Source organism: Coffea arabica, chromosome 3e (assembly GCF_036785885.1).
Source record: "Coffea arabica cultivar ET-39 chromosome 3e, Coffea Arabica ET-39 HiFi, whole genome shotgun sequence".
NCBI lineage: Eukaryota > Viridiplantae > Streptophyta > Magnoliopsida > Gentianales > Rubiaceae > Coffea > Coffea arabica.
The window spans coordinates 6255437-6281948 of record NC_092315.1 but is presented as its reverse complement, the minus strand read 5'-3'; the positions used below and the strand labels follow the sequence as shown (position 1 = coordinate 6281948).

At 36.6% G+C, this 26512-nt stretch overlaps 3 protein-coding genes across 4 annotated transcripts; 1 reads left to right on the top strand and 2 right to left on the bottom strand.

The window, feature by feature from the left end:
- Nucleotides 1–1729: 1729 nt before the first annotated feature.
- Nucleotides 1730–7769, bottom strand: LOC113736266 (RAF-like serine/threonine-protein kinase PRAF). The gene is made up of 8 exons (XM_027263154.2): nt 7074–7769; nt 6075–6143; nt 4782–4928; nt 4515–4675; nt 4284–4431; nt 3906–4028; nt 3704–3791; nt 1730–2284 (listed from the first exon to the last, which is right to left on the bottom strand). Exons 1-8 carry the CDS (start codon nt 7530–7532, stop codon nt 2109–2111), a joined length of 1371 nt encoding a protein of 456 aa, XP_027118955.1. The 5' UTR covers nt 7533–7769; the 3' UTR covers nt 1730–2108.
- Nucleotides 7770–13567: 5798 nt separating this feature from the next.
- LOC113736264 (protein PAM71-homolog, chloroplastic) lies at nt 13568–20059 on the top strand. 2 transcript variants are annotated; one of them, XM_027263153.2, is made up of 10 exons: nt 13568–13999; nt 14957–15113; nt 15629–15812; nt 16320–16367; nt 17111–17207; nt 18544–18707; nt 18923–18988; nt 19339–19389; nt 19474–19578; nt 19667–20059. In XM_027263153.2, exons 1-10 carry the CDS (start codon nt 13831–13833, stop codon nt 19730–19732), a joined length of 1107 nt encoding a protein of 368 aa, XP_027118954.1. In that variant the 5' UTR covers nt 13568–13830; the 3' UTR covers nt 19733–20059. The 2 variants fall into 2 exon arrangements, with proteins under 2 accessions (XP_027118954.1, XP_071940692.1); XM_072084591.1 differs by lacking the exon at nt 16320–16367.
- Nucleotides 20060–20447: 388 nt separating this feature from the next.
- LOC113736554 (beta-glucuronosyltransferase GlcAT14A-like) lies at nt 20448–24655 on the bottom strand. The gene is made up of 4 exons (XM_027263584.2): nt 23863–24655; nt 23066–23141; nt 22779–22894; nt 20448–21260 (listed from the first exon to the last, which is right to left on the bottom strand). The coding sequence occupies exons 1-4, from the start codon at nt 24470–24472 to the stop codon at nt 20752–20754; spliced, it is 1311 nt and encodes a 436-aa protein (XP_027119385.1). The 5' UTR covers nt 24473–24655; the 3' UTR covers nt 20448–20751.
- Nucleotides 24656–26512: the final 1857 nt, after the last annotated feature.

Below are 26512 nucleotides of genomic sequence, written 5' to 3'. Positions count from 1 at the left end.
ACCTGCTATTGCCATAACAGATATATTTTTAATTTGGAATAGCACCGGCTTTCCAGATGAAGTACATAGAGATAATTAGAGCAAGCCTTCGAAATTTATCACTAAAGGATGTAGACATCCAATGCCCACAAACCCAAGAAAATTCCATTGACCAAATGGCAAAGGATATCTGAAAACTGAAACCATTTTTAGAATTTTTTGCTAAATGGCAGCTGAAAAAGGACATTTAAAGAAGGTATGATTCATCGATTCCTTCACGTCAGTGCACAACACACATTCAAAGTTACTACTTAATCTTCCTCACTTTCTCATTCTATCCTTGGTATATAGTCTGCTCTCGCATAACAACCAAAGGATAAATGAGAATCTTGGAATGGACCCCTTATCCCATCCAAGTTTATGCCAGGATGCTTCTTGTGAAGTGACCTTCAAAGCAGACTGCACATCCAATGTGCTAGACCTACTTGGAAGCCAAATTGTATTGTAGTATCCTCCTCTTGACCTTTTCTAAACAGTAGTATCCTCCTCATTTGGTACAGGGACAAGCTCACAGGGAGTAAAGTACTTCAATCTTCGTACCTCAGCATTAAATTTCCTCCCACATGGCCATCTCCATTTAGCACCTCGCATACAATTAGGAACAAGATCATTCTTAGTTAAGCTACATCCTGACAGTAGAGGCTCTGGTATAACGGCCCTACAGGATGCCAGTGATCGTACCAGAAAAAGTTTCACAACCATTACCTATCACTTGCTTGATATGAAGTTGGGCTTTAGGCCTTAGTTATGGATTTTCCTCCAGGCCCAAGAACAGTCAAATAGTATTTTGGCACCCCAGAATGACGTCTTCTTAAGGTGGTGATGTGTACCCATTTTACCTGCATATTGTCCTTCTTGGAGCAAATGTTCCAGAGCTGCTTGAGTTCCATAGGATTAGATCATGTAGTCCCAACCCGCCTTCCTTTGTGGATTTGCTTATATCTCCCCAGCACACTTTTGCTCCACAATGCCTCTTAATCTATCTTCCCAGCCCAAAGGAAAGAAGACATGAGACTTTTTATTTTATTTTTTTATCATCCCCTTTGGTAAAATAAAAGCACTAGCCCAGTATAACTGTACTCCAGTAAGTACAGATTTTATGAACTAGAGCCTCCCTCCATAGCTTAGCTTCTTATTAGCCCAACTTGATATTGTTTTGCTGCAAATTGTTGAAAAGAGGCAAGCAGTCCTTGTAGTTTAGTCTAGATTCATAAGATAAGTGGTAAGCCAAGATACTTCACTGGAAGAGAGCCTATTGGCATCTGGATTAGGTTTCTAAGGGTTTGTTGCAAACTTTCATCCATACCAGCACAAAATACTTGACACTTCCGTAAGCTCGGCTTCAATTCTCATAGACTCTAGAATTGGTCCAAAGTAGTTTTGATCAACTTGAAAGAATTAACAGTACCAATTGTTAAGATGAAAAGGTCATCCTTGAAAAATGAGACGGTCAATTTAGCCTTTGAAAGTAAGAAGTGTGTTCCAATTATGCCTCCTATTTAACACCGTTAGGCCAAAAACACATTTATCAGACTCAAATCCTTCGAATATGACTAGGGTTATCCGTAAATCGAATGACCCAAGGCTGTAATTGAAACAAATTTCCTGGTTTGAAGGACTTAAACGAGACCATAACCTACTTTGGAGGACCAAAACGACATTTATCATGTCTTGTAACTAGATCAGACCGTTGCACACTCAACAAACCACCTTGATTCACAGTCCAGATACCAAAACTCTATTCTAAATGCTGTATGCGAATAATACATGAGAATGACTACTATTGTTTGGTTGCAAACGCAGGCATAGCCTACATTGGATCACTCACTTCTACGACTTCCGTACTACATGAACTTACAGGCAGCCACCAATTACAAATAACTCACTACGGTAACTGGTTCTTTCCTTAATACAAGAAGATAGCCTGGGCCTAATTTACAAATACATTTGAGAATGGAAGCTCTGCAAAATCCCTCTTACACACATGCATGTGTTTGTATCTTATTCTGAAAAAGTCTTTTTCTCTTTTAATGACCTACATCAGATTGTAGGATCACATCTTCTATAGCTCAGTTTTGTATCTCTAGCTGCAGTGCCATTAACATAGCCTGCAGCCTCTCCCTTGCTTGGGTGAACGATGGCCTTGCAGCTGGATCTGGGGACCAGCATTCTTCCATCAACTTTCTCAATTCAGGATCACAGTGTTCAGGGATGGGAGGCCTGAGATTGAAATGTGTAACCCCAACTACAAAGAGTTGATAAAATGAATTAATAACTAAAATGCAGCAAACTGAACTTTGAGAAATTTAACAATAGAAAGAGGATAGTAGGATAATATGCTAAAGAGCAAACTGCAAAGTGACAATTCAGTATTGAAAGGCATCTCATCACTGATTATGTACAATTTATGATTCAATGAGGAAGCCATAATGTGATTCAACAAGTTTTTCCATAGCACCGCCTGATTTTTAAGAGAATACAGTATCTCTAATTTATTTTCATCATTTAACAGTTACCTACATTGAAGGGTATAACTTCAATCAATACAACTTCAATTGTCTGTGCTACTAACATGTTCATTCTACGTAGGTTGTCCAGAAGCTGTAGAATCTGATGCTTATCTATCATGATTACTTCATAGAACCTAAAGACAACAAGCGTTGAAAAATCGCACGACATAATAAAAATTACAAGATCTTATGTCACAACTTGATAAGAATCTCTAGAAGCAAACGTTAAAAGATTGAATTTCTAATGCCAAAAAAACATCATTTTCAGAAATTCTTTTGTGGAACTGCCCCCATTCCAGTTGATTTTGTAAGTAAATAAACAAAATACAATAGCAAGGCATATGTTGATCGACAAGGTATTGTACGTGTCAGGAACTTAAAAAGTAACCTTCAAATATCATACATAGCAAATGTCGTATCTCTAGTGTAGTAACAGACAGTGGCCCATGAAATACCTGAGCGGCAATTTAGATTCTCATTTAAGTTCCCTCCATTGTTAGATAATAAGCCAAGAGTGAAAAGAAAGTTCAGTCTCCTACTTTAAGCTTATGCTAGAGGTCCTAGTTGCCTTCAAAATTTGTGTCTGCAGAAGCTTATAACAAAGTCTTAACTGCCATAAAATGTTATCCCAACAAAATGCAGAATCTCACAGCTCAGTTGCCTTTTCTTCTCCTTTTACATGAACCGAGTTTTTCAAGTCCTGGTTTTGCTGTTTCTCCAAACAACAGTTCAGAAGGTTAAAAAGGGATTATTGTTTTTTACAACTAAAGGGTGACAATTTAGTGAATACAAAAGTCACATTCTGTCATTCCTATTATGATGGCTAATATAGCTTCAAGATAAGTTACTGCTCAAACAAGCACATGGTATACTTGAGAATATCATCAGCTGCTTTTCCACAATCAAGTTGTGGCCATGTAGCGGCAGTTCCACAGATAGTTACTAATATAAGAACCATCATGAAACGGCGTTTCATACTCAGAAGTCACAGCTCACTCTAGTCATAAGCAGCATTATTTTTTCAATTTTTACAACATATGTGGCTTTTTATCGAAGCTTAATTGTTACTAAAGTTCCAAAATAATATTCCAGAGTCTGTATCAGGCATAGTATGTTTTTGCATTGATCCATGCCAAATTGACCAGAAATCTTACATCTTATGAGGTCAGGGTGCATATCTCCATATGGCACCTCTCCTGTTAGGGTCTCCCATGTCGTGATTCCAAATGTGTATACGTCAACCTGTAAAAAGCCACAAAAGGCAAATCAGCGACTGGACAATGTGCAAGATTCATATTCCAATCTCCCTGATTACTCGCTCGACAGAATCAAGAACTCTGTGAATCGAGAACTAACCTTATCAGAGACTTTATTCCTCCTTCCGTTCAGCAATTCTGGAGCCATCCAGCGGAGCGGTCCTCGCTTACGCCCAGAAACAAGTGCATTTTGTTTTATTTTTGATAGTCCAAAATCAGCAACCTGAAAACCATGAGGTCAGTTATCATGTCTCAGGTATGCAATCAATTTACCACATGAAACCACGTTGAAATGGTTTCGGGCTAAATTAAACATCTTGAACAATAACCTTCTATTTTACTATAAAGGCACTGAACTTAGTAGAAATTAGCAATATAAAGAAGTTTGAAAAAACAATCAGAACAGGCTATTTTAAACTAGTCTTTGGACCAATTTTCCGGTTACTTAGTTCTGCATTAAATTCACAATGGTAAATACCTTGCATACGGGCCTTTGAGGATCTCCGAAGTTGACTAGCAAGTTAGCACCCTTCAAGTCAAAATGTATGACATTCATTGAATGCAAATACTCCATGCCAGAAGCAACATGCAATAGAACCATAAGTTTTGTATGCTGATCAAGTTCTCTGAAAATGGAGCACCAAGTCCATGGTTCAGTTTCATCTACAAACATTCATTGCCTAAAAAACAGAAGAACTTGACAACTTACCCCTTCTCTAAGAGGGCACATCTTAGCGATCCATCAACCATATATTCAGTTACATATGCCAATGTTCCTTCAGGATCATCAGGAACTACCCCAAAGAATGCGACAACTTGTGGATGGTGTAGTTTAGATAGGATCCGAACCTCTCTCCAGAAAGTTTTGGTCTGCAAGAGTAAAATGCAACGACTTTACTGGCCATCAAGTCTAAAAATTGTATTCAAGCAATGTACTATTTCTTCATCTTCTTGTAATAGAAAGAAAAGAACCCACCAATCTGTCTAAATCATCCTTAGCAACACGGCTCTTATCAAATCTCTTGATGGCAACATCTGTTCCCATCCACTTTCCGTGGTAAACAATACCATATCTACCAGATCCTAATACTTTCAGCTCCTCAAGATCAGCATATGATATTATCTGCAAATAGTTTATGAATTAATCAATCACATTCAAACAAAGTATGCCTATACATGAAAAGCAAGAGTTCACTATGGAGATTCAAATATTATTTGAATCACTGATTTGGTATGCTATAAGAGATAATATTATGCATTGGAAATAGTAACTCAACCACTTTACAAAGGACCAATCATTTCCATGTCTTCAGATAGTAGATCCGAAATGATTACAATACAACACTACGACATAAAATTACTGTACAGAAGGATTTGCCAAATATCTTAAGTTCTTAATTAACACTCCAAGTATGTCAGAACATTATTTAAGTACCCAAGGCAAGTCTGAGAAAGCGCACAAGACTCTTTGCATCCCTAAATGGCTAAATTAGGTCATGATGATGAAGAGTAAGCATGTTCATACGACAGCCCTGCTAAATGGGGATTCCAGGATAAAACTACATTGCAATTCTGAGATAGCAACATAAGGAAAAAAGATAACAATAACTCGAAGCTATGGAACATGAGTCAGCATCACAGCTGGTGCCAATCACATATCATAAAACCCATCCTCCTCTTTCCGTCCCTTCCTCCCTCCCTTTCCATTGCAATATTTCATATTTTTACACACACCAAAAAGTTCATCAGCGTAATCATCATACAATCAAATTCTAGATAAATGATGAAAATAGACCTACTTGGATATTTCATTACTCAACTCTGACTTGTTTCGAGTTTATGGTTCAAAATTTTATAAGCACTGACTGCTGATAGAGTTTCAATAAAAAGATGCATCGATCAAATAGTAAAAGTTAAAGTAGCCAGGTCCAAGAAAGAAAGCATAATCACATAATCTGTATTGTATTAAGTTTTGAAACAATAAAATCATCTTTTAGATTTCATATTTTCTCTGTTCTTACTAAAATGGAATATAATTAATATTGTGATGTCCATCATACAATAATTGGATAGCTTTCCTGGCAAATGTTTGGGTGACTCCACCAAGTATCATATCATGAACCAGAATCTACACTTAATACTAAGATGTAACTCGAGCATTTTTCACTTCTAAGCTCAAGAAAAAATGTAAATTCAGCAAATGTTTTGAGAAAAAGAAAAGAAGACACCTCTTAGTATATGTCATTCAGAAGTAACTAAACGTTCTTACCGGTAAGCCACATAATCGATAGTCCATATCAATTCCAGCAGGATCACCATCATGATCGGTTCTGACAACCTACAGAATGCATAGTTAATTTATCAAACTTCACGATCAATAATAATAATCAGTAACGAAACAAAGAGAGTGAACAGCATCTCATCATAGTAATCAAAATATAGTAAGTAACAAATTAGTTCCAAAATAAGAAAAGGCCAAATTATCTATTTGGCCCTTAAACTTTTAATATAGACAAAACTTAACCCTCCAACTATTAAAAATCAACTTTTAGCCCTTCAACTTATAAATTTGGGAACCTGTAACCCTTAGACCCAAGTTGGCAGCAGGCTTGGGGAAAGAATAGTTGGACACGTGTTCCAACAGCTCGCCAAGGTTGATGAACGCTTCCGTAAAAGAAGTGATTAATCCCCGAATTGATCTTGGAGATATCCCACCAGAATATACAAGGGCTATCATCATAGCATACCCAACTCCGATTCCGGCAACAAATCGACCGACCATCGCCTCTACAGAGGGAAGATGATGGATATCTTGCTTTTTGCCGTCTTTTGTATGTGTGTGTGGAAAAAAGATCCTTCTACAAAGCATATTAGTGCCGTTGGTCTCTTCGGTGGCAAAACCGGATATAAAGCGGACAAAAGGGCCACTAACCTCGACAAAAGGGAGGGCCACGGATTCCTATTTTACAAGTTGGAGGGTTAAAAATAGACTTTTAACAGTTGGAGAGCTAAATTTTAGCTATATTAAGAGTTCAAGGGCCAAATAGATAATTTGTCCATAAGAAAAAAGAAGTCCTCGTATAGCATCGCAGAGACAAAAAAAATCCCGAAAAAAGAACTGTTCTCTACACTCGGAGATTAATTGAGCGCTATTGAAAAGCTCCAAAAAAATAATAATAATTCTTTTTTTTTCTTTTTTATCAGAAAGTACTAACCGATTTGCATCGAAAAACACCGTTGCAATAAACAAAAAGATAAAAGGCCTTACACTTTTATCATAACCAGGGATAGAAAAGGCATCACCAATTCTTTCATCAGCTTCAACAACAAATCGGAAATATCCCTTCTTTCTCGCCATCATAATACGAAGGGTAGCAGCCTTAAGCTCTTCACTATCTTCTGTAACATCTTGAGGAGGTCGAGAAGGATTTTCTCCATGCTGAATTGATGAAATTCCAGTTTCAGGTTCACGCAAGCCATCATCTAGGACTGGGGGTTCTGCCGGCGAGAAACCTTGGGACTCGGGCACATTGAGAACAACCGAGCTCGAGTGTAGCCTGAAATTGAGTGCGATGCTCAGAGAATTTGAGTTTGATGGTGTAGCCTGAACCGTGCATGCTCGGACGGCTAGTCTGGGGAAGCCTGGGCACCGAAGAAGGAGTCCTGTGCTGGTTTTTACAACGAAGGGTTTTGGGGCGCTTAAAGCGGATAAGCTAATAGCATCCATGGTGAGGCGGTGGTGGTTAATGGCAGTTAAAGACGGTGGAGAGAAGGAAAGGATAATGGGGATGGTTGTGCTGTGCTCTGTTCGCCACCCCGTCAGTAAGAAATTCTTCAGTTGTTTTGTTTCTTAGAAGCTTCTACGTATAGAAGGCGGTTTGTTGCAGCCGTTGGATGGCCTGGTGGCCTTTTATAGGGAAGTTAAAACCAACGCCAGAGTTGGAATGGTGGCTTAGTTTTGTATATTCAACCACACGGGTCAGTTTGCGATCATATAATATGAGCTATAGGAAATGTTTCGGCATCGATAAGTTACAGCGATTTTGTCATTATTTTACATTAAAATACTTGTGCAGCTGGCTGGTAGTTAGTGGACCCCGTAAAAAATATTAAAAAATATATTTAGGATAGAGATCATAATATATAATTCTTTCACCTTTGTCTTTTTGCAAGTTGATTTTTGAAAACTAGAAGATGAGAATAAAACTAGTTGGTTCTTTTTCTGCCCTTTTCAAATTTTTTTTATGCAGAAAAGGCAAGAAAAAAAATTTATATTCGATTATGTAAAAATAAAGTAACAAAAAAGCCATAAAATTTGGGCACATTTTGGGCGTTGTTTTTTTTGCATGTGCAACCGAATATAGGTTTTGAAATATTTAGATAATCTAAACATAGGAAATCTAATCTAATGTGCGGCAATTTTTTTAAAAAAAAAAAAGTTATTTTGAAACCGCACATCTGATGTGCGGCAACGAAATACGTACACAAGGCTTCCAGGGCAATGCTGTCTAAGAAAAATCAATAATGCATTCATGATGATTCTGAGAAAAACCGACCGTCAAAATAATAGGAAAGCAACAGCAAGCAAAATTGTGTGCTGCGTGGGTCAAAAATCAAAATAGCCATGCCCAAGGTGATTGGTTGTTTGGCTTTGGCTTGGGCGAAGAGTGGAATTGTGTTTGGGGGGGGGGGGGGGGGGGGGGGGAGGAAATGACGACATTATGTTGGGTCTAATCTTAAGTAATTTGTGTTTCGCCTATTAGTTACTACTGCTAATTAAAAGCCATTGGCTTGAGCGAAGAGTGGAATTGTGGGGGAAATGACGACATAGTGACTACTGCTAATTAACCGAATGACTGACTTGGGGTTGACCCTTTTCCTCATTTCTTTGTCTCAACGATAGATTAGATGGCCTAATGAGCCAGACTTTCGTAACTTCAAACTCAATTCATTTAATTTGGAACATTTTTAAATTTCATGCCATGAGTTTCGAGTTCATAAATGTGAAACTCATACTCAACTCACATAATATTCGGGTTGTGAGCCTTAATCGGGTTTAACCCAAGTTCACTTATTACTCCTTCATTTTCTTAATATAATTACTATAACTATTAAGTTGTAAAACTAATTTAACATTTACAAGACTATAATATTAAAACTAAACATGAACAAATAATAGTTCTTAAAAAGTATATAAACCAAAACTTTTTCAACAATATTTATATTTGATTCGTTCAAAATGCATGAAAAATAGTAATAGAACATGCGATCATAAGCCAATACATCTTTAAAAGTTGAAACTTTTTTTATAATCTTGTGATTTGAATCCAAACATGCTTGATGATTTGTGTCTGTAGATCAAAAAGAAATCAACCAATATTATGCCAACACAAAAAATTATTCAACCAATAAAAAAAGTTAGAGATCCAGTTATATATCACTAATACTAGCTCTCAAGAAAGCTCGTGGAAGAGTCTTTAGATGTATTTTTATATTTTGTAATATATATATATATTTAGTATTTAATAATAATATATTTGGATATATAATCATACATAATATCAAAATATAAATATTATATATATATAATTAAAGGGTCGGGCTTATATCGGGTTTGATTCTAATAAGACCCAAGCTCGGCTCATATTTAATTTGGGCTTAAATTTTAGGTTCAATCTTAGACTGACTCACTAAAATATCGGGCTCATCGGACTTTTTGTCGGGTTGAACGAGTCGAGTTCGGGTTGGCCCAACCCCATTGACAGTCCTACGATAGATGAATAAAGAAGGAAAATGTCAGCATCATCAGATATAAATAAATGTCAGCCATTTCTTATGATTGCTATTTTTCTTTTTTGTATTTAATAATGTATAAAGTTTTGGGAGGGTAGTTGTGACCACACAAGAATAAGTTTAACACCATCTAGCCTCTGTTAAGTCAAAGGGTGTGACTGTTATTTTCAGAAGTTCAAGGGATACAAAGGTAGTTTGGCTAAATCATAAGGGGTGTAGATGTAATTATCCCTAAAAGTTAATTACAGACACTAGATAGGCGTGGTAAGCGGTGCACGTCTTCAAAATGTCTGAATAGGAGGGTGTTGAGTAGTTGGGAGGCCTGGCCATGAAGAGTTCGATGCTAGTCTTCTTTTCTTTTTCTTTTTTTTTTTAAATTACAACATTGTTACTATTGGTCCGATACTAGGGAGAAAGGGGGAGGAAATGAACCTATCTAATCTATTAAAAAACTCGAAAGGAGCTACAATTGGTTACATGCTTGTCATTTTTTAGGAATTAAAAAATAAATTAAGGGTCCGTTTCGCCGCTCATCAGTGGCAATCCCTTTCTTATGCAGGAAAAGGTAAAAAAAAAAACATTTATGTTTGATTAAGTAAAAATAAAGCAACAAAAAAGCCATAAATTTTGGGCACATTTTGGGCCTTTTTTTTGCGCATATGCAACCAAATATAGGACTTGAGGCATTTAGACAATCTAAACATAGGAAATCTATCCTTTTTTAACTACGATTTTATCTTGTTATCTAATTTAATCAGTACGAGGTGAGGGAAAAATGGTTAAAATCATTCCTTTTGTGAAAAAAAGGCTAGGATGCAGTTCAAATCATGAAAAAAATGTATGTTAAATATACCTATAATGGTGTTCAATGATCGAAAAAATTTTTTGAAAAATTGGTTAACAAATGGTATTCAAAAAATTTTATTTCCTTTCTATCCAAAACTTTGGCATAGATCTTATAACGGTCACATGAATCAACAAAAAATATACAATTTAGCAGTTATTGTACTTACACCCACTCAATTTCTATGTAAATATGGCAATTCTATTTGTTTTCATTTTCATCTTCTAAAATTCAAAAATCAACTTACAAAAGGGCAAAATTGGAAGAATGCTATAGTCCCTCTACTAAAAATATGTCTTTAATATTTTTTTTACATAAAAGGGCTGACATGTTACGAAGGTTATCATTTTAAGGATGTTAAGTGTGATTTTAGAAACTTGAGAGGTGTTAGGTGTGATTAGAAAAAATCTCAATGGAAGTTTTTGAAATTATCTCTAAAAATTATAAGGTATGATTGTGATAAAAATTACTTCTTCAGTGCCAAAATTTACCATTTTTACATTGAAACTTACCAATTCTTTACTTAATTTTACCAAAAATCCCATGAAATCTCCTCTTAAACCATCATTACAAATTTTTTTTTTTAAAAAAATGTCCAGAAGCCCAGCACCATCCCCTAAACCCCCAGATCTCTAATGTGGTCCCTAAAACCTGATTGATTTTGGGGTTAATAGTGGGATTAATATTTATAAACTTAATATTGGGGTTATATTTATGTCACTTTATGAACCTTTTTCTCTGCCCTTATAAAACTACTTTTATTTTAATTACCTATAATTATCCATAACTATGGAAGGTGGCAATGCGAACGCCACAAATTGTGGTAAATTTGTGGGAGGCAGGGATTGAACTTCTGACCTCCAGCATCACCTTTAATGGTGATGACCACTGGACCAAATGGCTAGTGGCGCGCTAGTATGCTATCATCATATGTGATTTATATATATGATAGCTTTATAAGTTTCCAAATAACGGAAAGCTCAATGAACAGTAATAGAAGCGTCGCTAAAAGTGCCCATCTATGGTGCGGGGGTCCACTAACGACCAGCTAGCTGTACAAGTATTTTAATGAAAATAATGACAAAGTCACGGTAACTCGTCCTTTCCATAATAGGAAAGCAACAGCAAGCAAAATTGTGTCCTGCGTCGCTCGTAATAGCCTAAGGTAATTGGCTGTTTGACTTCTTGGCTTTGGCTTTGGCTTGGGCGTAGAGTGGAATTGTGGGGGAAATGACATATGTTGGGTCTAATCTTAAATAATTTGTGTTTCGCCTATGACTTGGGGTTGAGCCTTTTCCTCATTTCTTTGTCAAAGAAAATTGTCAGCCATTCCTCAACGATAGGTGAATAAAAGAAGGAAAATGTCAACATCATGCAGATAAATAAAAAAGCCTCTGATTATTGCATATTTGGAAAGCAAATTTTTGGCCAAGTTTATCTGTTACAAGTTTTTTAACAACCTTAGTTACAATAATCTCAAAAAAAATTTCAAAAATTTTAAACTATACACTTCAAAATATCCAAAAATTTACACATTTCAAAAATATTTTCTATAATTTTTACGATAAATTACAGTAATATTTTAGATAAATATCCAAAAAAATTTACTTACCAAACGAGAACTATGAAAGGAGGCGTCTAGAATATAGCGCTATAACATTTCCATCATCAATTGGCATCTGCTAATTAATTAACGTCAGACGTCAAAAAAGATTTGAGGCACTGCTGAAAACGTTAATGGTTGCTATCTCGGAATAGGGGACCGCTTGGAAACTTCTTAAAAGTTAATTACATCTGTTAAGCATATGACGACACTAGACGGGCGTGGTAAGCGGTACGCGTCTTCAAAATGTCTGAATGCGAGGGCGGTGAGCAGGGATGGCAATGGAGGCGGGGGCAAAGGGAATTTTTTGCCCCGTTTAGAAATGGGGCGGGGGTATACTCCCTCGCCCCGCCACCAATTCGAAAAAAAAAAATATATATGTACATAATTATATATATAATGATATTATCAATTATATTACTAATTATACATGTCTATTAAAAAAAATTATTAATTAATTATACTAAATTTATTAATACATTTATGTTAAATTTCTAACTACACTTAATTCAATAACACTTTTTTTCTAAAAAAAACACAATAATAATTTCGTGATTGTATTTGTATCAAAAGTGAAAACTTGATTATTTTAGTTATATTTGTTTTATCATATTAGATTGTATTCAAATAATCTTTGTTTAATTATTTTTATGAGTTTCAATTGTAAAATTATAATGAATAATAATTTAGTGATGTATTGATATTTTAGTACTTAATTATTTGCTCAAATTTAATTATAATAAAATTATATAATAAAATTTTTTAACCCCACGGATGCTCCCAGGGGAAAGCCAGGAGCGAAAGACGGGGAGAATTAAAATGCAACGGGACGGAGGTTGGGAGAGGTGTCCCCTGCCCCATTGCCATCTCTAGCATTGCGTAGTTGGGAGGCCTGGCCGCGAAGAGTTCGGTGCTTGTCTTTTTTTCTTTTTTCTTTTTTAAAAATATAACATTGTTGCAATTGATCCGGTACCAGGGGAAAAAGGAAGGGGATGAACGTATATAATCTATTAAAAAACTCGAAAGGAGCTACAATTGGTTAGATGCTTGTCATTTTTTAGAAATTAAAAAATAAATTAAAGGTTCGCTGCACCTCAAATCAGCGGAGATCCCTTTCTTTCGCTGCTTATTTGAGATGCTGCAAACCCTTTTCACGAAAAACAAAAAAAAAGGTTCTTTTATTACCTCGATGAAAAAAAATGAAACTTAAAATAATTTTTTAATGAATTCTCTTTTATCATTTGCTACGACCCTTGAACTAAAAACCAACGCCAACCAACGCTACTTTTGTGATATTTTCTTGGTTTCACAATATACTGAGAAATTTGCTGAATTTTTTCAAAATCAAATGTAACTGGTTAAAACATAAAATTCGTAAATTGATCTTCTCTCTCTCTCTCTCTCTCGTTTGTACTAGCAAATTCATCCAAGCCTTGGGGCTTGGGCCCAATCATTTTCTTTGTTAAAAACTCAAAATGCCGAAAGAACCAACCAACGACGTCGTTTCAAACATCATACGCTATCTTCCTACTCCCTACCCAATGCACGTGGCACCGCTCAAATGCCCAAATCTGATAACAGTCTCTCAACTGTCAATCCTGAGCTCCCCCATCTCAACTCTTTTCACTCTTCCTTCACTGTTTTGTTACTGCCAAGTATCCCCAGTCTGCATCCCAAGAATCCTAATTTTCTCTGGAGATCTTGTTTCTATTCAAGGGGGAAACGGCTGCAACTGGATAGGATTTGATATGAATTCCTAGATAGAAATTTTGTGGTGATTAGAAAATGCAGGGCTTGGCTGTTCAGGTACCCCAAGTACTAGCAGCATCCAATAAAGGGGCGAATTATAAGAAGAAAAGAAAGCTTCCCTTCAGCCCTTTTCTTGGTTCTTTGCCTTGTTCTCCAAGAGGGCTTATTTCACCAGCTTCATCGTCGTCGTCGTTACCTTCGCTAAGTAAGTTCTTATTAGCTGGTTATTAGCTTTCTTGATTGGATTTTTTTCTGCTTTGATCAATAAGTTCAAGAAAGACTGAATCTTTGTTACTAGTGAAGCTGATTTAGTTGAATTTTAAGTGGCACTGTTGAGACTTGGTCTAATGATTTAGAATGGGAATTTTCTGGGGTTTTCCATTTTGGAGTACATTTCTGCCTAGTGCGGTTATAATTCAAATGTGCTAGAGGAAGATTATAATTCTAGTTTTAATGCTGGAATGGAATAAGTTGGTCTTTTAGGACATACGGTTTGTTTACTCAAACCAGAACATAAATGAGATGAATTCGAGGCTGCATTACCATATTTGACCTTTTTGTAGATCCTATGTTGTTAACACGGCGAATCAATCAGTTGGAGGGTAGCAGTATAGAACTGAAACCTCCTACGTGTATGGTTACTTGAATGAGTTGTTAACAAGTGTAGTGATGAAGACGAGAGAATGAGCAGCACCACTGCTAGCTAATCATTGATGTCCAAGCTAATTCAAAAGGTTTTAGTACTTAAAGAAGACTAAAAAGTATTTCATATTAGGATACCGTGTATGCAAGGGAGAAAATTGGCATTGTTTTTTGGAAAGAGCCATGGTCTGCACTTTTCTATTGGTTTTAGGTGCTTTGAATGTGTGGATTGGCCCTGGGGCTGGTAGCCTTCAGGCTTGAAGAGGATGGTAGAATAAAGGAAGAAAAGCACTGACAGAAGTGCGGAACTTATGTTTTAGTCTGTATTCTTTAGGTGCTTCTCCAATATTCTTGCATGAATTGACAAAAAGAGACTTGGTTAATTTGGTTTTCCATAATTAAAGAATTCTGTCACATAGGAATGACTTGCTGAGTGGAATATCTGTTCTATTTTATTGATTTTCATATACTAGTTGGTTTCTGTCACATAGGAATTCATATAATTTAGATTTCTTTATAGCACAATGTAGGTGGATATCCAGATCACTTGTAAGGTACAAGACAGTTACAACACATGCATCCAGTGTTGGCGTTGGATCTGGTGGCTTTGAAGGGAGCCAGGAGAATAACCAGAATATTTATTCCACTGGGCCTTCAAGTGATAATTCTTCTGAGACGTAAGTTATTACTTTATTCACTTGTTAGAAGATAATAATTGCATCAGCAACAACCCAGCAATATATTCTTATTGTTGGTTCCATATTAGATTGTTGAACAACAGTGTCTCATGGATGTTTTTTGTGGTTGAGCTTGTTTTCCTTGAATCTTTAGTCCAAACAAGCTTCTGGCCTGACGTAATTGAGAATCTGTAATTCTCCAACAATAAAATCATTTATTTGATTTTCCACATAGAGGCATCCTACTTTACTGCTTCCCTCATGTTTCAGTATTTTGGAGTGAAAAACTGTCAAATCTGTTACTTTGTGTTTTTCCTTCTTTTAGCTCTGTGTATCAATAGTGGTTCCAGGATGAAATGATAAAAAGTAAAGATTTATATTATCAGCAAGAAGCCAAGAAGTAATTAATCAGGAGTCATCGATTTATTGACCGTGGAATGACTCTTTTGTTGCCAATGGACCTAGAGCTGCGCAATTCCATCTGATACTCATTTTATTCTTTTCATGAATGGCAGTGAGAGGCGTCCTAATCAAATTCCTTATCCTCTTGCTATAGCTATTGTACTATGTGGATGTGCTTTAGTATTTTGCCTGATTGCCTTCATTAAAGGGAGCCCTTCAGCAGTATTATCAGCAATAGCAAAGTCAGGCTTCACTGCTGCATTCTCTTTGATTTTTGTTTCAGAGATTGGGGATAAGGTAAATGATCCTGCCAAGACATGAGTTAATAGCTTGTATCGTCTTTGCAAGTGTTAGTATTTTCTCATACAGTTCCTTTTTTACCTCAGTGTGTTTATTTCTGTTCTGTATGGCACATTCTCTCTGCCAAATCAATTTATAATTTCCCATATGGTACATCTTGTATATATTCCTTTTCGGGTACTTTTTGGCCCTTGTCTGTGACCTTTTGAGATCAACTGTCAAAGTGATAGTATCATAAAAATTATAAAATAATACTCCAAATATACCTTCGTCGCCAAAACTGACCCAATTGTCCCAGCCTGTGGCATTCTTGTTGGCCAACTCCATAGAATTCCATGATCAATCTCCACAAAACTAAAAGACCATGTTTTTTCCATGTTAGATACTCAGTGAAGTGATTTTGCATAGTGGTATTACATTATGATTGACTACTGATTCCTTTCAAATTCGTATCTTGTGTTGTGGAACTCAGGCATTTTTTCTTTTTTAAATTTTATTTGACAGACATTTTTCATTGCTGCACTATTAGCGATGCAGTATGAGAAACTACTGGTACAAATCTCTCTCTCTCTCTCTCTCTCTCAACTTCTACTAGTTTATGACCATCATCTAGTGAGTTCTTCTAAGACTCTTGTTTTCATATTGTATCTTCGAATGTGCTAAATGGATGAGCTTTAGCTTTCATTTTATCAAATTTACATCTTTAATGCCCTAGAAACCAAAAGAAGAAATTAAGTAAAAACAAAACAAAAAGACACATGATGGTGATGAATATGTGGAAATTGTAAGATATAATAGATAAAGGGTTAAGTGCGCATTGTGGCAGATATAGGCAGAATTCAAATGGCAGTGCTGGCTTTGCTTGTCTAAATTTTCTGAAGGTGTAATAGGTACAGAAGCACAAATTTTTCATTTTCTTGAGACATGGCTGAGAAAAAGTTGTCATTATGACTCTTGTTTGGCTAGGTTACTGTGGAAGCTTTAGTAGTGAGAGTGATCACCTGCAGCAATTTATTATCTTTTTTACATTTGGAAGTTTTCTTTGGTGAATTCCTTATTTCTCAAAGAAAGATTTTTACCATCTTTTCATCATCCTTGGATAACTTCTGTTCAGTTTTCTTGTGTTACATCTTTTAAACTCTAGCAGTTTAAGCTCAGCATATATTTGCTATCCTATGGCATTTTCTAATGCTGACTTTTTTTAACCTTGCTGAGGGATGAATGTTGAGTTGAACTGGTTTATGATGTTGACAATGAGACTTGCTGTGCCTAACTGCTGTTAAATTATGGACCAGGTCCTTCTAGGATCGATGGTTGCTTTGTCCCTTATGACAGTCCTGTCAGTCATTATAGGACGGGTTTTTAATTCAGTACCTGCTCAGTTTCAGACGAGTGAGTTGAGCTCTCTCTTTTCTTCCCAGTTCATTTCTTTGCAATAATTATGATATCATGCAAAGAATAATAGTCTGGCTTTACAGTGTTATTTTCAGCACATAAAAAGAAAAATTTAATCAATGAAGGAAGGATGGAGTTCCTGCAAACAAATAATTTGTTTTTGGAGCAGTTAAGCAGCATGCTAAGGCTTTCTTAGTCATAGGACTCTATGTGGCCTTCAGTTTATGTATGCTTGACAATATTTTTGGTTGCAGAACCTGTATCTTTGGGGTTCTTCTTCATTAGTTTTTGTTGGTGAGGACATGATGAATTTAAGGTTTCCTGCATGATGGTTGTTATATAGTTGATAATGCATCTTTGTCTTCTTGTTTGGTCATTCGTGGCCTGTAAGAAGGGTGTTAATTTCTTAATACTCCAAAGCAGTGTTACATGGGAGACAGACCTACCAAGAAAATCTGATTTTTATTTTTTTCTTTTAAAAAAGGGCCTAAGAAGAAAATTGTTGATTGGCTTCTTTTGAGTTTGTTATGTACTGCTTTAATGCAACATATCCACATTATGTAGAAATTATCCCATGGATAACAGTCTTGCCAAAGATAATAGTTTGGTCCTAAAAGATTGTCCGTTTTAGCAGTAAGCACCATAAAATGCAGAATGACGAACATTGAGAAACTGTCCTAATAGAGAATTAGTGTTTGTCTTGAACTAGTATATGTGTAGTGGACCATAAATATTTCAGTGTACAAGAGCTGCATCAAGGGTCCTTTCTGTTAGAATAGGCTACTACCTGCTAGGTACTCCCTATGCTGACTCATTCAGTAGGACTTCCACAATGAGGTACTTAGCGATGCCTCTGATTGTCTGTAACCGGACTTCCACAATGAGGTACTTCATAGGAACAAGAGACTTGCTATTTTATAGAGATTGAGAAGGTCTGGATGCTGTTTAAGTTCAGCTAGACGCATTTCATTGGACAATTTTCAAGAACAACCGGCAAGAACTTAGCCATTAATTATCCTAATGCTTGTGTAACATATATTTCAATGAGTTTTATGTAGCATCAGATATGGCAACATATTTCAATAAATGCTTTACTGGTTTTCATTGTTCTGAAAGTGGTCATATATGTAGATAGTATCATAGTATAGCTGTAGGTTATCTTGTAAACTACCAGATATCCATGTCTCCTGGAATAAGAAAAGGCAATTGACCCAGCTTGTTGTATCTCAACTTTAAAATCCTTCAATTAATCGTGATATTTTACTCACCGCCTGCTAGTTATTGTACATTTTATGGTTCCTTATTTTGATTATTACTTTTTGTCTGCAAATAGCAATTCCTATAGGTGAATATGCTGCAGTAACACTTCTGATGTTCTTTGGCCTCAAATCAATCAAAGATGCGTGGGATATTCCATCTGATACTGCTAAAACTGGAGAAAAGAGCAGCAATGAGCTTGGTGAATTTGTCGAAGCCGAGGAGCTTGTAAAAGAAAAGGTAACTTTTAATCCAGTTCATTGCACTAATGGAGCTTCACAAGATATCTCTTATGGTCATGTTTCTTAAAATTTAAAAAGATGATCAGGTTAAGATTGCTATACATGTATTTAATTTGAACTTCTTCAAGCTTTCAAATGGAGACGCAGACTCTCTCTAACCCCTCGTTCTGGCTGTTCATTTTTGGTGTTCTCTAACACGTGTGATATCTCCAGGTGTCAAAACGGCTTACTAATCCTCTTGAAATTTTGTGGAAATCATTCAGCCTTGTATTTTTAGCTGTAAGCATTTTCTCACTTTGAGTACTCCTTTCTAGATGATCAGTTGTATGCATTTTTTTTTATGTTTTTCTTACAAATAAACACGCATGAGACACTCTTATACAATCTTAATCTGGTGTTGCTCTATGCCTCCTCCATATCAGCTTGTGGAATCTAATTCCTCTTATTTAGTACCTGCATTTTTTGTTTCCCATTTTTCATCTGTGTACTCAGTTGACTTATTTGTGGTGACATATTCAGATAATAGTCCACCCATAAGCTGCAAGGAGCTCTGTTTTGATGAAGCATTTAAGAAGTGTAATGCCCTTGTGTACATGTCTAAGTTAATATGCTGTTTGTTTGCTTTTCAGGAATGGGGAGATCGCTCTATGCTTGCAACAATAGCTTTAGGGGCAGCGCAGGTGTGAATTCTGAAATTCATCTGAGTTTTTATTTTTATATTTCTCGCAAATAACTTATACGTTTCAACTGCTGTATCCGGTCAGTCTCCTTGGGGTGTGGCAATTGGAGCCATTGTCGGACACCTAGTTGCCACGAGTCTTGCCATACTGGGAGGTGCATTTCTGGCCAACTACATCTCTGAGAAGCTGGTAAGACCATATAGTCAGTCATACACAGTCTATTGAAGAAACCCAGTGATTTGGTTTGTATATATCTTACTGGTTTATTGTGAATCAGGTTGGGTACTTGGGTGGAGCTTTGTTCATTGTCTTTGCTGTTGCCACATTTTTTGGAGTCTTTTAGTGAAGCACTACATCATCGACGAAGAGAGATTGTTTCATACAGCCTCGAGGATCAAAATCAATAGTGACAATTGTTTTGGAGAGAACCCCACAAGACCACCAGTTGCTCATGGACGAGGCCTGTGGGTGCTCCATTCATTAGCTTATAGGTTTAAAATTTGGCCAACGGAAATGAGTTACTATTGTACAATAATGTACTATTTTTTTGTATATTAGATTAGAGGATCCTCTGAGCGTGTAGAGAATTACCCGTAGACGCCAGGGAAACATGCAGCAATGACTGCTAATTGCAGTTCCAAGAATAAGTATTTGGTTCATGATTGGCAAATGCATGCCAGAACGGTAGTATGGAGAAATATTTTTTGAATTCACCCACAACAAATAAATATTAGACAGATTCTAAAAGAAGACTAGTCCCAAGAACAGATAATGAATGCAAGTCTTTAGTTCAACTCCACTTTTTTTTTGGTCAAAAATTAACTCACATGAATGTGTGTTTTAGCAAGTACTCATTAGCTAAACTCATTAAAAACAAAGCTATTTTACTTGACTCAATGAATTATAATCAGAGGCCAAATAAAATAAAATATTATGCAGTATTCATGCACCTATCAATACCTTCTGCATCTGCATTCAAATTTAACACTGGAATATGAACCCAGAAATACCCTTTAGCTTGGAAATTCCTGGATGATAGAGCGGAAATGGGTTTGGCATTTACAAAAATGAAGATTTCATTGATGATGAATCCGTGTTGCTGGAAAAATTGAAGAAATATCTTCAGCAACTGTGGACATATATTCTCCTTTCAATATACAACAATCTCGAATACTGTAAGCTAATTGTACAACACCTGAACTAGCTACAAAAGAATCGTACCAAGTAAACTAATACACAACAAAATTTCAAACAGGTATCTGTCATGTGAGATAAGTCATCCTGTATATTATGCCTTTTCTCTTGATTCGTTCTTCACTTTACCCAAATTAAACTTCTTTGCATTATCATTCTTGCTAATAGTCAATTGACAGCACATTGTTGAGACAGAAATGTTTCCTTCGAAAGAAGTTCAAGAAGACGATTTTCAAGCCGTTTTGCTCCTAAACCAGGCCGTAAAATGTCAGCATCTCCCCACACCTTACACGAGTCAAGTCCAGACTCACCTAGACACCATCCACCAGGTACTGGTTTCCCGGGTGCTCGATGGAGAATTTCTCTGTCTATTCTGTCAAGAGTTGGATCATCTGGACGAAAACGGGAAGCAAATGCTGCTCCACTTTGGACTAGGTCAGTGTAGTAACTAGAATTGAGCAGGTGGGGTTCCTTTCTCAGGTTTAATGAAACATACTGCAAGTTGTGGTTGATAATTGTTCTATTGAATTTCTGAGCGTTGCACAAAATGGTTGGAAAGTAAACAGAATTTGCTGAGGGAGTGTTTGCCAAGTACATCAACACTGTCCGGGGTAGATTATCTGTACCTAAGATGCAGAATTCGATAAATTTGCGACTCAAAATAGCTGATGATGAACCTGTCCAGAAAGAAAAAAATTTGAACTCCTCAGTTAATGATCTACAGAGACTTTCCTGATTCCGTTTGGCAATCTAAGAAATATGCAATACAGAGCTAGTAAATATCTTGCATCAACAGGATGAAAAAGAACCACAATTTTCAGCCAATCACGAGAATGTTTAGTAACTGACATGAAAACCATCGCATCCTTATCATGACAAAACTTCCTCAATCATGAGCCAAGAAAAGCCAGGTGCACGTCCATTGTATCGAAATGGACTGAATTGAGCAAATCGACAGGACATCAGTTAATGACAATTTAATGCGTCTCTAATCCCTCCAATATTTTAGCAGAATCAATCATTAGTAAAGCTGTAAAATCAAGACCAAGAGGACAATCTTCCAGCTGCAAGTCTAGTAAGTTGGTTATTTTATCCAAAAATTGCTTTATCCTGCCGTCTCTAAGTCTCTCTGAAAACCATTAAAGCAAAACAGAGCCAAGACATGTCTTCCATTAACAAAAGATGGCAAGAACCACGTTTACGTAAGGTCGAAAGCTTCCAAAAAATAAGTTAAGGTTGTTTTCTGAAATTAAAGAGGCATAGATATTTAGTATACGCAGCTACACCTATCATTCCATTTTCAGCACTTTGTCCATCAGTTTGGACAAGATTACACAGCCAAGGTTTTCCAAGTTAAGTCCTTGAACTAACCGAGTGTCTTCATCCCATTGATCATAAATTTCCAAGTTATTAGAAACATCATAAATGATTTTGGTCCAATGCTGAGCAATGACATATTTTAGTTAATCTCATAATTATGAAAACAATTAGCCAAATCATACCATCCTCGGAAATATACCTCTTTCAAACCTGTACTTTGGAACTTCTCATGTTAAACACCTTTTTTGTCTTCAAATTCTTTATTTATAACTCACCAAGTAACCAAATCGTTGATAAATCCACCTTCATTTGAGCCTTGTTATATCCAGATTCTTTAGCTAAAATAATATAATAGAAAGCATATGAATTCTTGCTGTAGTTATCCAAAGTTTCTCTTACTAAACCCTTAACTAGATTAACCCTGATGTACTTGAACTGCATCTTATAACCAAGCTCCATTCCTTAATTTAAGGCACAAGGATTCGTTACCTTCTTCCAGCAATGAAGCTTCTTACCACCACAACCACCTTCCCTGACCTCCTCCAACACCCCCCCCCCCCCCCCACCCCCAAAAAAAAAAAACCCACCCCAATATTGAAGAGGAAAAAAAAAGGACCCCAACCGCAAAACTTTATAAAAGGGAAGGGAAAGAATAAATTTGTTTAACATCATTGAAAGAGAGAATTTAATATATGTAAGATATCATTTATGCAATTATTTGAATTCAAGAAAATTCGAACTCATTCAACATGATAAATGCCTCTATCAGTACAATAGGCAACATGCAATATGCAAAACCAAAAAACCAATATCCTACTCGCTGTGAAAAATTTTGCTGTTATGTCCATGTTATAGTAGCATACTTAAAGACTCACCTGTGAACAAACGAAATGCATCTGGCAGGGGCCTTTTTTGAGTGGCATAAAACACCTCATTTTCCTCCAAAATATAGAGCCCGGGATCAACTATTATCGGTTTCAATTTCCGAGATCTGCCACATTTAATGTAGAGACATATTACTTCCATTGCAAAGGATCAAAAGTGGAACCGTCAGCAATACTCTGTTGAGTGTATGTACATGTGTGCCTGTGCATGTATTTGGGTGTCTACGTATAAATGCATTTCTTTATCTAGCAAAAGTGGTGAAAATAGATATCCTTACTCAATCCAGCCAATATAGCTTGTGTGATTCACAAAATTGAGATCCTTAGGCAAGTATGACATTATGTGCAGAAGATCTGGAAAAGAAAAAAAAAATCTCGTATGACTAAAAAGCCGATCAACAGATTTCCCATGGTACAAATACAGCAACATCAGTAAACAGAGATACACATTCTTAGAACATATAGATTTACAATTACGATTTGAACAGAAAAATCATACAAAAATGCACTCTTTGACTTTGTAGGGTAGAAAACAGTTAGATAACACAGATCACAAGAAGGATTCGGGAACACTTTTCGTCCACACTTAAGCTCTCAACTAGCAAATTAACAATCCCCAACACAAAGACACTATCAGCAGAACCCATAAGAAAGAAAATTATGCAATATGTCAATCAGCAGGACACATTTCAATGACCAGGTAATCTCAGGATCCAACATAAAACCACGTAATAAATGGACATTAACGTTAATCATCTCTTAAAAAAAAAGAGCAAAAGATATCCCTTTGAGTTTTGATCATCGTAATAACTACCACTATCCAATGACATTAAGACAATACTCTCTTTGTTTTCCTTTCATTTTTCTCTCATTTCCTTCGTCCTTCTCTTTTTTATCTTCCTCATTCCTTTCCGTACTATAATGCAACCAACATCTAAAGCCAAGCAAAACCAAAAGATCACCGGAAAGCCAAATGATCAACAAACTTTCACTAAATTACTCGAGAACCAAATACAAAAGTCCAACAAGCACACGTATATAATAAGTCCTAAAAATTTTGAAATTACAAAGTTACCATCTTGAGTAACAAGTGGATAATCATCAACAGAGAGATTGATGAACCAATCCCAGTTCTTCGAAATACGTAGGAAAGTAGAAGCCCCATGAAGTATAGCTGATAAAGTGGACGACCCTTGTTGATAAACAACATCAGCTTTTCCAACAACATTAACATTCTGGGCAGCTTTAAAAAGTGGGAAAGATTGGATTTTGACCGCTAAATTATCACGTTCAGCTTGGGAAGCTCTGGAATCTACGTGGAGGAGATAAATGTTCTTGGGGTGGTAGATTGAGAAGAGGAGGCGTAGGATCCGACCCGTTTCATTTGAGGATCCGGAGATGAGGTAGGCTATTGATGGAGGAGGCGGAGGGGAAGGTGGATTTTGCTTGGATTTGTGAGACGAGGTGTTGCTGCTGCTGAGGAAGAGGTGGCGCTGGGGGGAATCAGGTGGGAAGAGTGAAGGGTCGAGTGGAGGAAGGGATGGTGGAGGATGAGTGGAGGTAGAGAAGAATAGTATAAGGAGGAGGGAAAAGAGGATGGTGGAGAGGAGGATGCAGGGGGTGGAGGGTCTAATGCTGGTGGTGGTGGAGGGTGGTTGATGGTGGTGGTTGGGGTGGTTTAGCATTGTGTGTGTGTTTTTTTTGCTTTGGTATTTCAGTCTTGGCTTAGACACTCCCCGCTACTCTTTTGGGAGTTGATGGCACGATGATGATGGAAAGAAAGAGAGAGGGAATACAAGCAAGGAATATTTGTATCTAGAAGGAAGAGAAAATTGACATAAATGGTTCATTTAGGAGATGGCCTAAATGCCTAATACACAAATGTAACTCTGAAAATTATAGGATATGTGACCCTGCCCCACAAGATTATTATGCCTATTTTCATATGCTATGCAAGCCTTATTTGGATTAACTATACCCTAACATTTCAAATTACATAAACAGATAAGAATTGCTTGGTTTAGTACTGAATGACTCTATGTCTTATAGCAGTGAATATGTTTTTTACATGTGCTTGATTTGAAATCAAAATACATTATTGACATTGAATGCAGTCATATCCATTCACTTGTCTTCAATGCCTTTATGTATGCAACTATTGATCACTTATGACACTTTTGTAGTTTGTTAAAGAGGCATTCCAACTCTTTATATTTGTACAAGTTGATTCATATTTGAGCAAATTATTCGGTTGACCATTAAACTTTTGCGATCGTCAAGTTTTGGTCACTCAACTTTTAAAGGTCTGGTTTTGGCCACTAAATTATATAAAAGTAAGATGCGAGGTCATTCTGTTACATTTAGCCGTTAAGTTCTTTGATCTGTCCGTTAGCACGGTTTTCAAGACAAAAGGCAAGGTCTTTTTAGGAAGTTCAAAATAGCTGTTCTGTTTTTGTTTTTTGTTTTTTTAACTAGAGGGCTTTTCTTCCCTCAGACCCTCGCTCGATCTCACCATCTGGTGGTTGGTAGAAGTCACCATCGGACCCCACCACCTCCGCTACGTCTTCTTCGTCTACGCCTCCGTTGCAGAGGATGGGAATTTGTTAAGGAGGTGGCCCATCTGGATGCCAACAATTTCATTATTCACCGTCAGTTAAAGATGGATGGAACTAACAGCCTTGGTAGAAAAGAAGGGGATGCCTTATAAAGCAACAGCGCGTCTTCTCTTGTTCAAGTAATTGGCTATGATGATGATGTTTTCTTTATCTGTGACATCTGTGAAAAGCCGGCCCATGTCTTGGCAGGGCAACCTGAATCATGTGTGAGATGAGAAGGATTCGAAAATGGGTTCTTTCTCACTTGCATGTAATTAGGTTTTTGCAGCCATTGTGGCGTCCTCCTTCCTCTGATCAAAAGAATAGATCTGAGCCAACCTTCTTTACTGTTGCTTATTTTTGGCTTGCTAGTACTGCCTGCTATTATGGATTCATTGAAATTTTAGCTCTATGAAGAATGAGGCAGCGAAGAGATGGGATTTTTTTTTTTGAAAGTTGGTTTTCCCTATCTGTTTACACCTATGATTTTTTTCTTGTCAAATCCCATAGGCCTTTAGAGTCCTTGTTCGAAGGCAGGGTCTTGAATCCAGCTGATGATGACGACGATGTCTTTGATCTAGAGAAGTAGTCCCTGTAGCAGATGCGAATGAGTTCATGGGTCTTGAGCTCCAAATGTTACACTGCATTATGTCAATCGCCGGGACCAGATCGCCGGAGTTTCGCTCTCCAAACTGGGCTTCTTTCATTTCCTTCTCTTTTCCACATTTTTCAATTTTTGAGAAAGCATTGAATGCTATTTTGAACATCCTAAAAAGACCCTGTCTTTTGTCTTGAAAATCGCACTAACGGACAGATCAAAGAATTTAACGGCTAAATGTAACAGAATATCGCACTAACGGACAGATCAAAGAATTTAACGGCTAAATGTAATAGAATGACCTCGCGTCTTACCTTTATATAATTTAGTGGCCAAAACCAGATTTTTAAAAGTTGAGTGACCAAAACTCGACGATCGCAAAAATTTAATGACCAACCGGATAATTTGCTCTTCATATTTTAACACAATTAGTTCTAAATTTTTGACTTACACAAACACTAGCAAATAAGTGGTAAATATGAAAAGATTAGGACTAAATTAAGACGAGTATTTAAACAAATAACCAAACACGT

Bases quoted from the DNA above. Each gene is read 5' to 3' on its own strand.
- LOC113736266 (XM_027263154.2), bottom strand. From the start codon at position 7,532: ATGGATGCTATTAGCTTATCCGCTTTAAGCGCCCCAAAACCCTTCGTT. The intron at 4,676-4,781 runs GTGGGTTCTTTT...TTACTCTTGCAG, and splicing joins AGGATGATTTAGACAGATTG to ACCAAAACTTTCTGGAGAGA. The intron at 3,792-3,905 runs GTTAGTTCTCGA...GGCTTTTTACAG, and splicing joins GGAATAAAGTCTCTGATAAG to GTTGACGTATACACATTTGG.
- LOC113736264 (XM_027263153.2), top strand. From the start codon at position 13,831: ATGCAGGGCTTGGCTGTTCAGGTACCCCAAGTACTAGCAGCATCCAAT. The intron at 15,813-16,319 runs GTAAATGATCCT...TTTATTTGACAG, and splicing joins TTTCAGAGATTGGGGATAAG to ACATTTTTCATTGCTGCACT. The intron at 19,579-19,666 runs GTAAGACCATAT...ATTGTGAATCAG, and splicing joins ACTACATCTCTGAGAAGCTG to GTTGGGTACTTGGGTGGAGC.
- LOC113736554 (XM_027263584.2), bottom strand. From the start codon at position 24,472: ATGCTAAACCACCCCAACCACCACCATCAACCACCCTCCACCACCACC. The intron at 22,895-23,065 runs GTAAGGATATCT...TAAATGTGGCAG, and splicing joins AGCTATATTGGCTGGATTGA to ATCTCGGAAATTGAAACCGA. The intron at 21,261-22,778 runs GTGAGTCTTTAA...CTTTCTGGACAG, and splicing joins TGCATTTCGTTTGTTCACAG to GTTCATCATCAGCTATTTTG.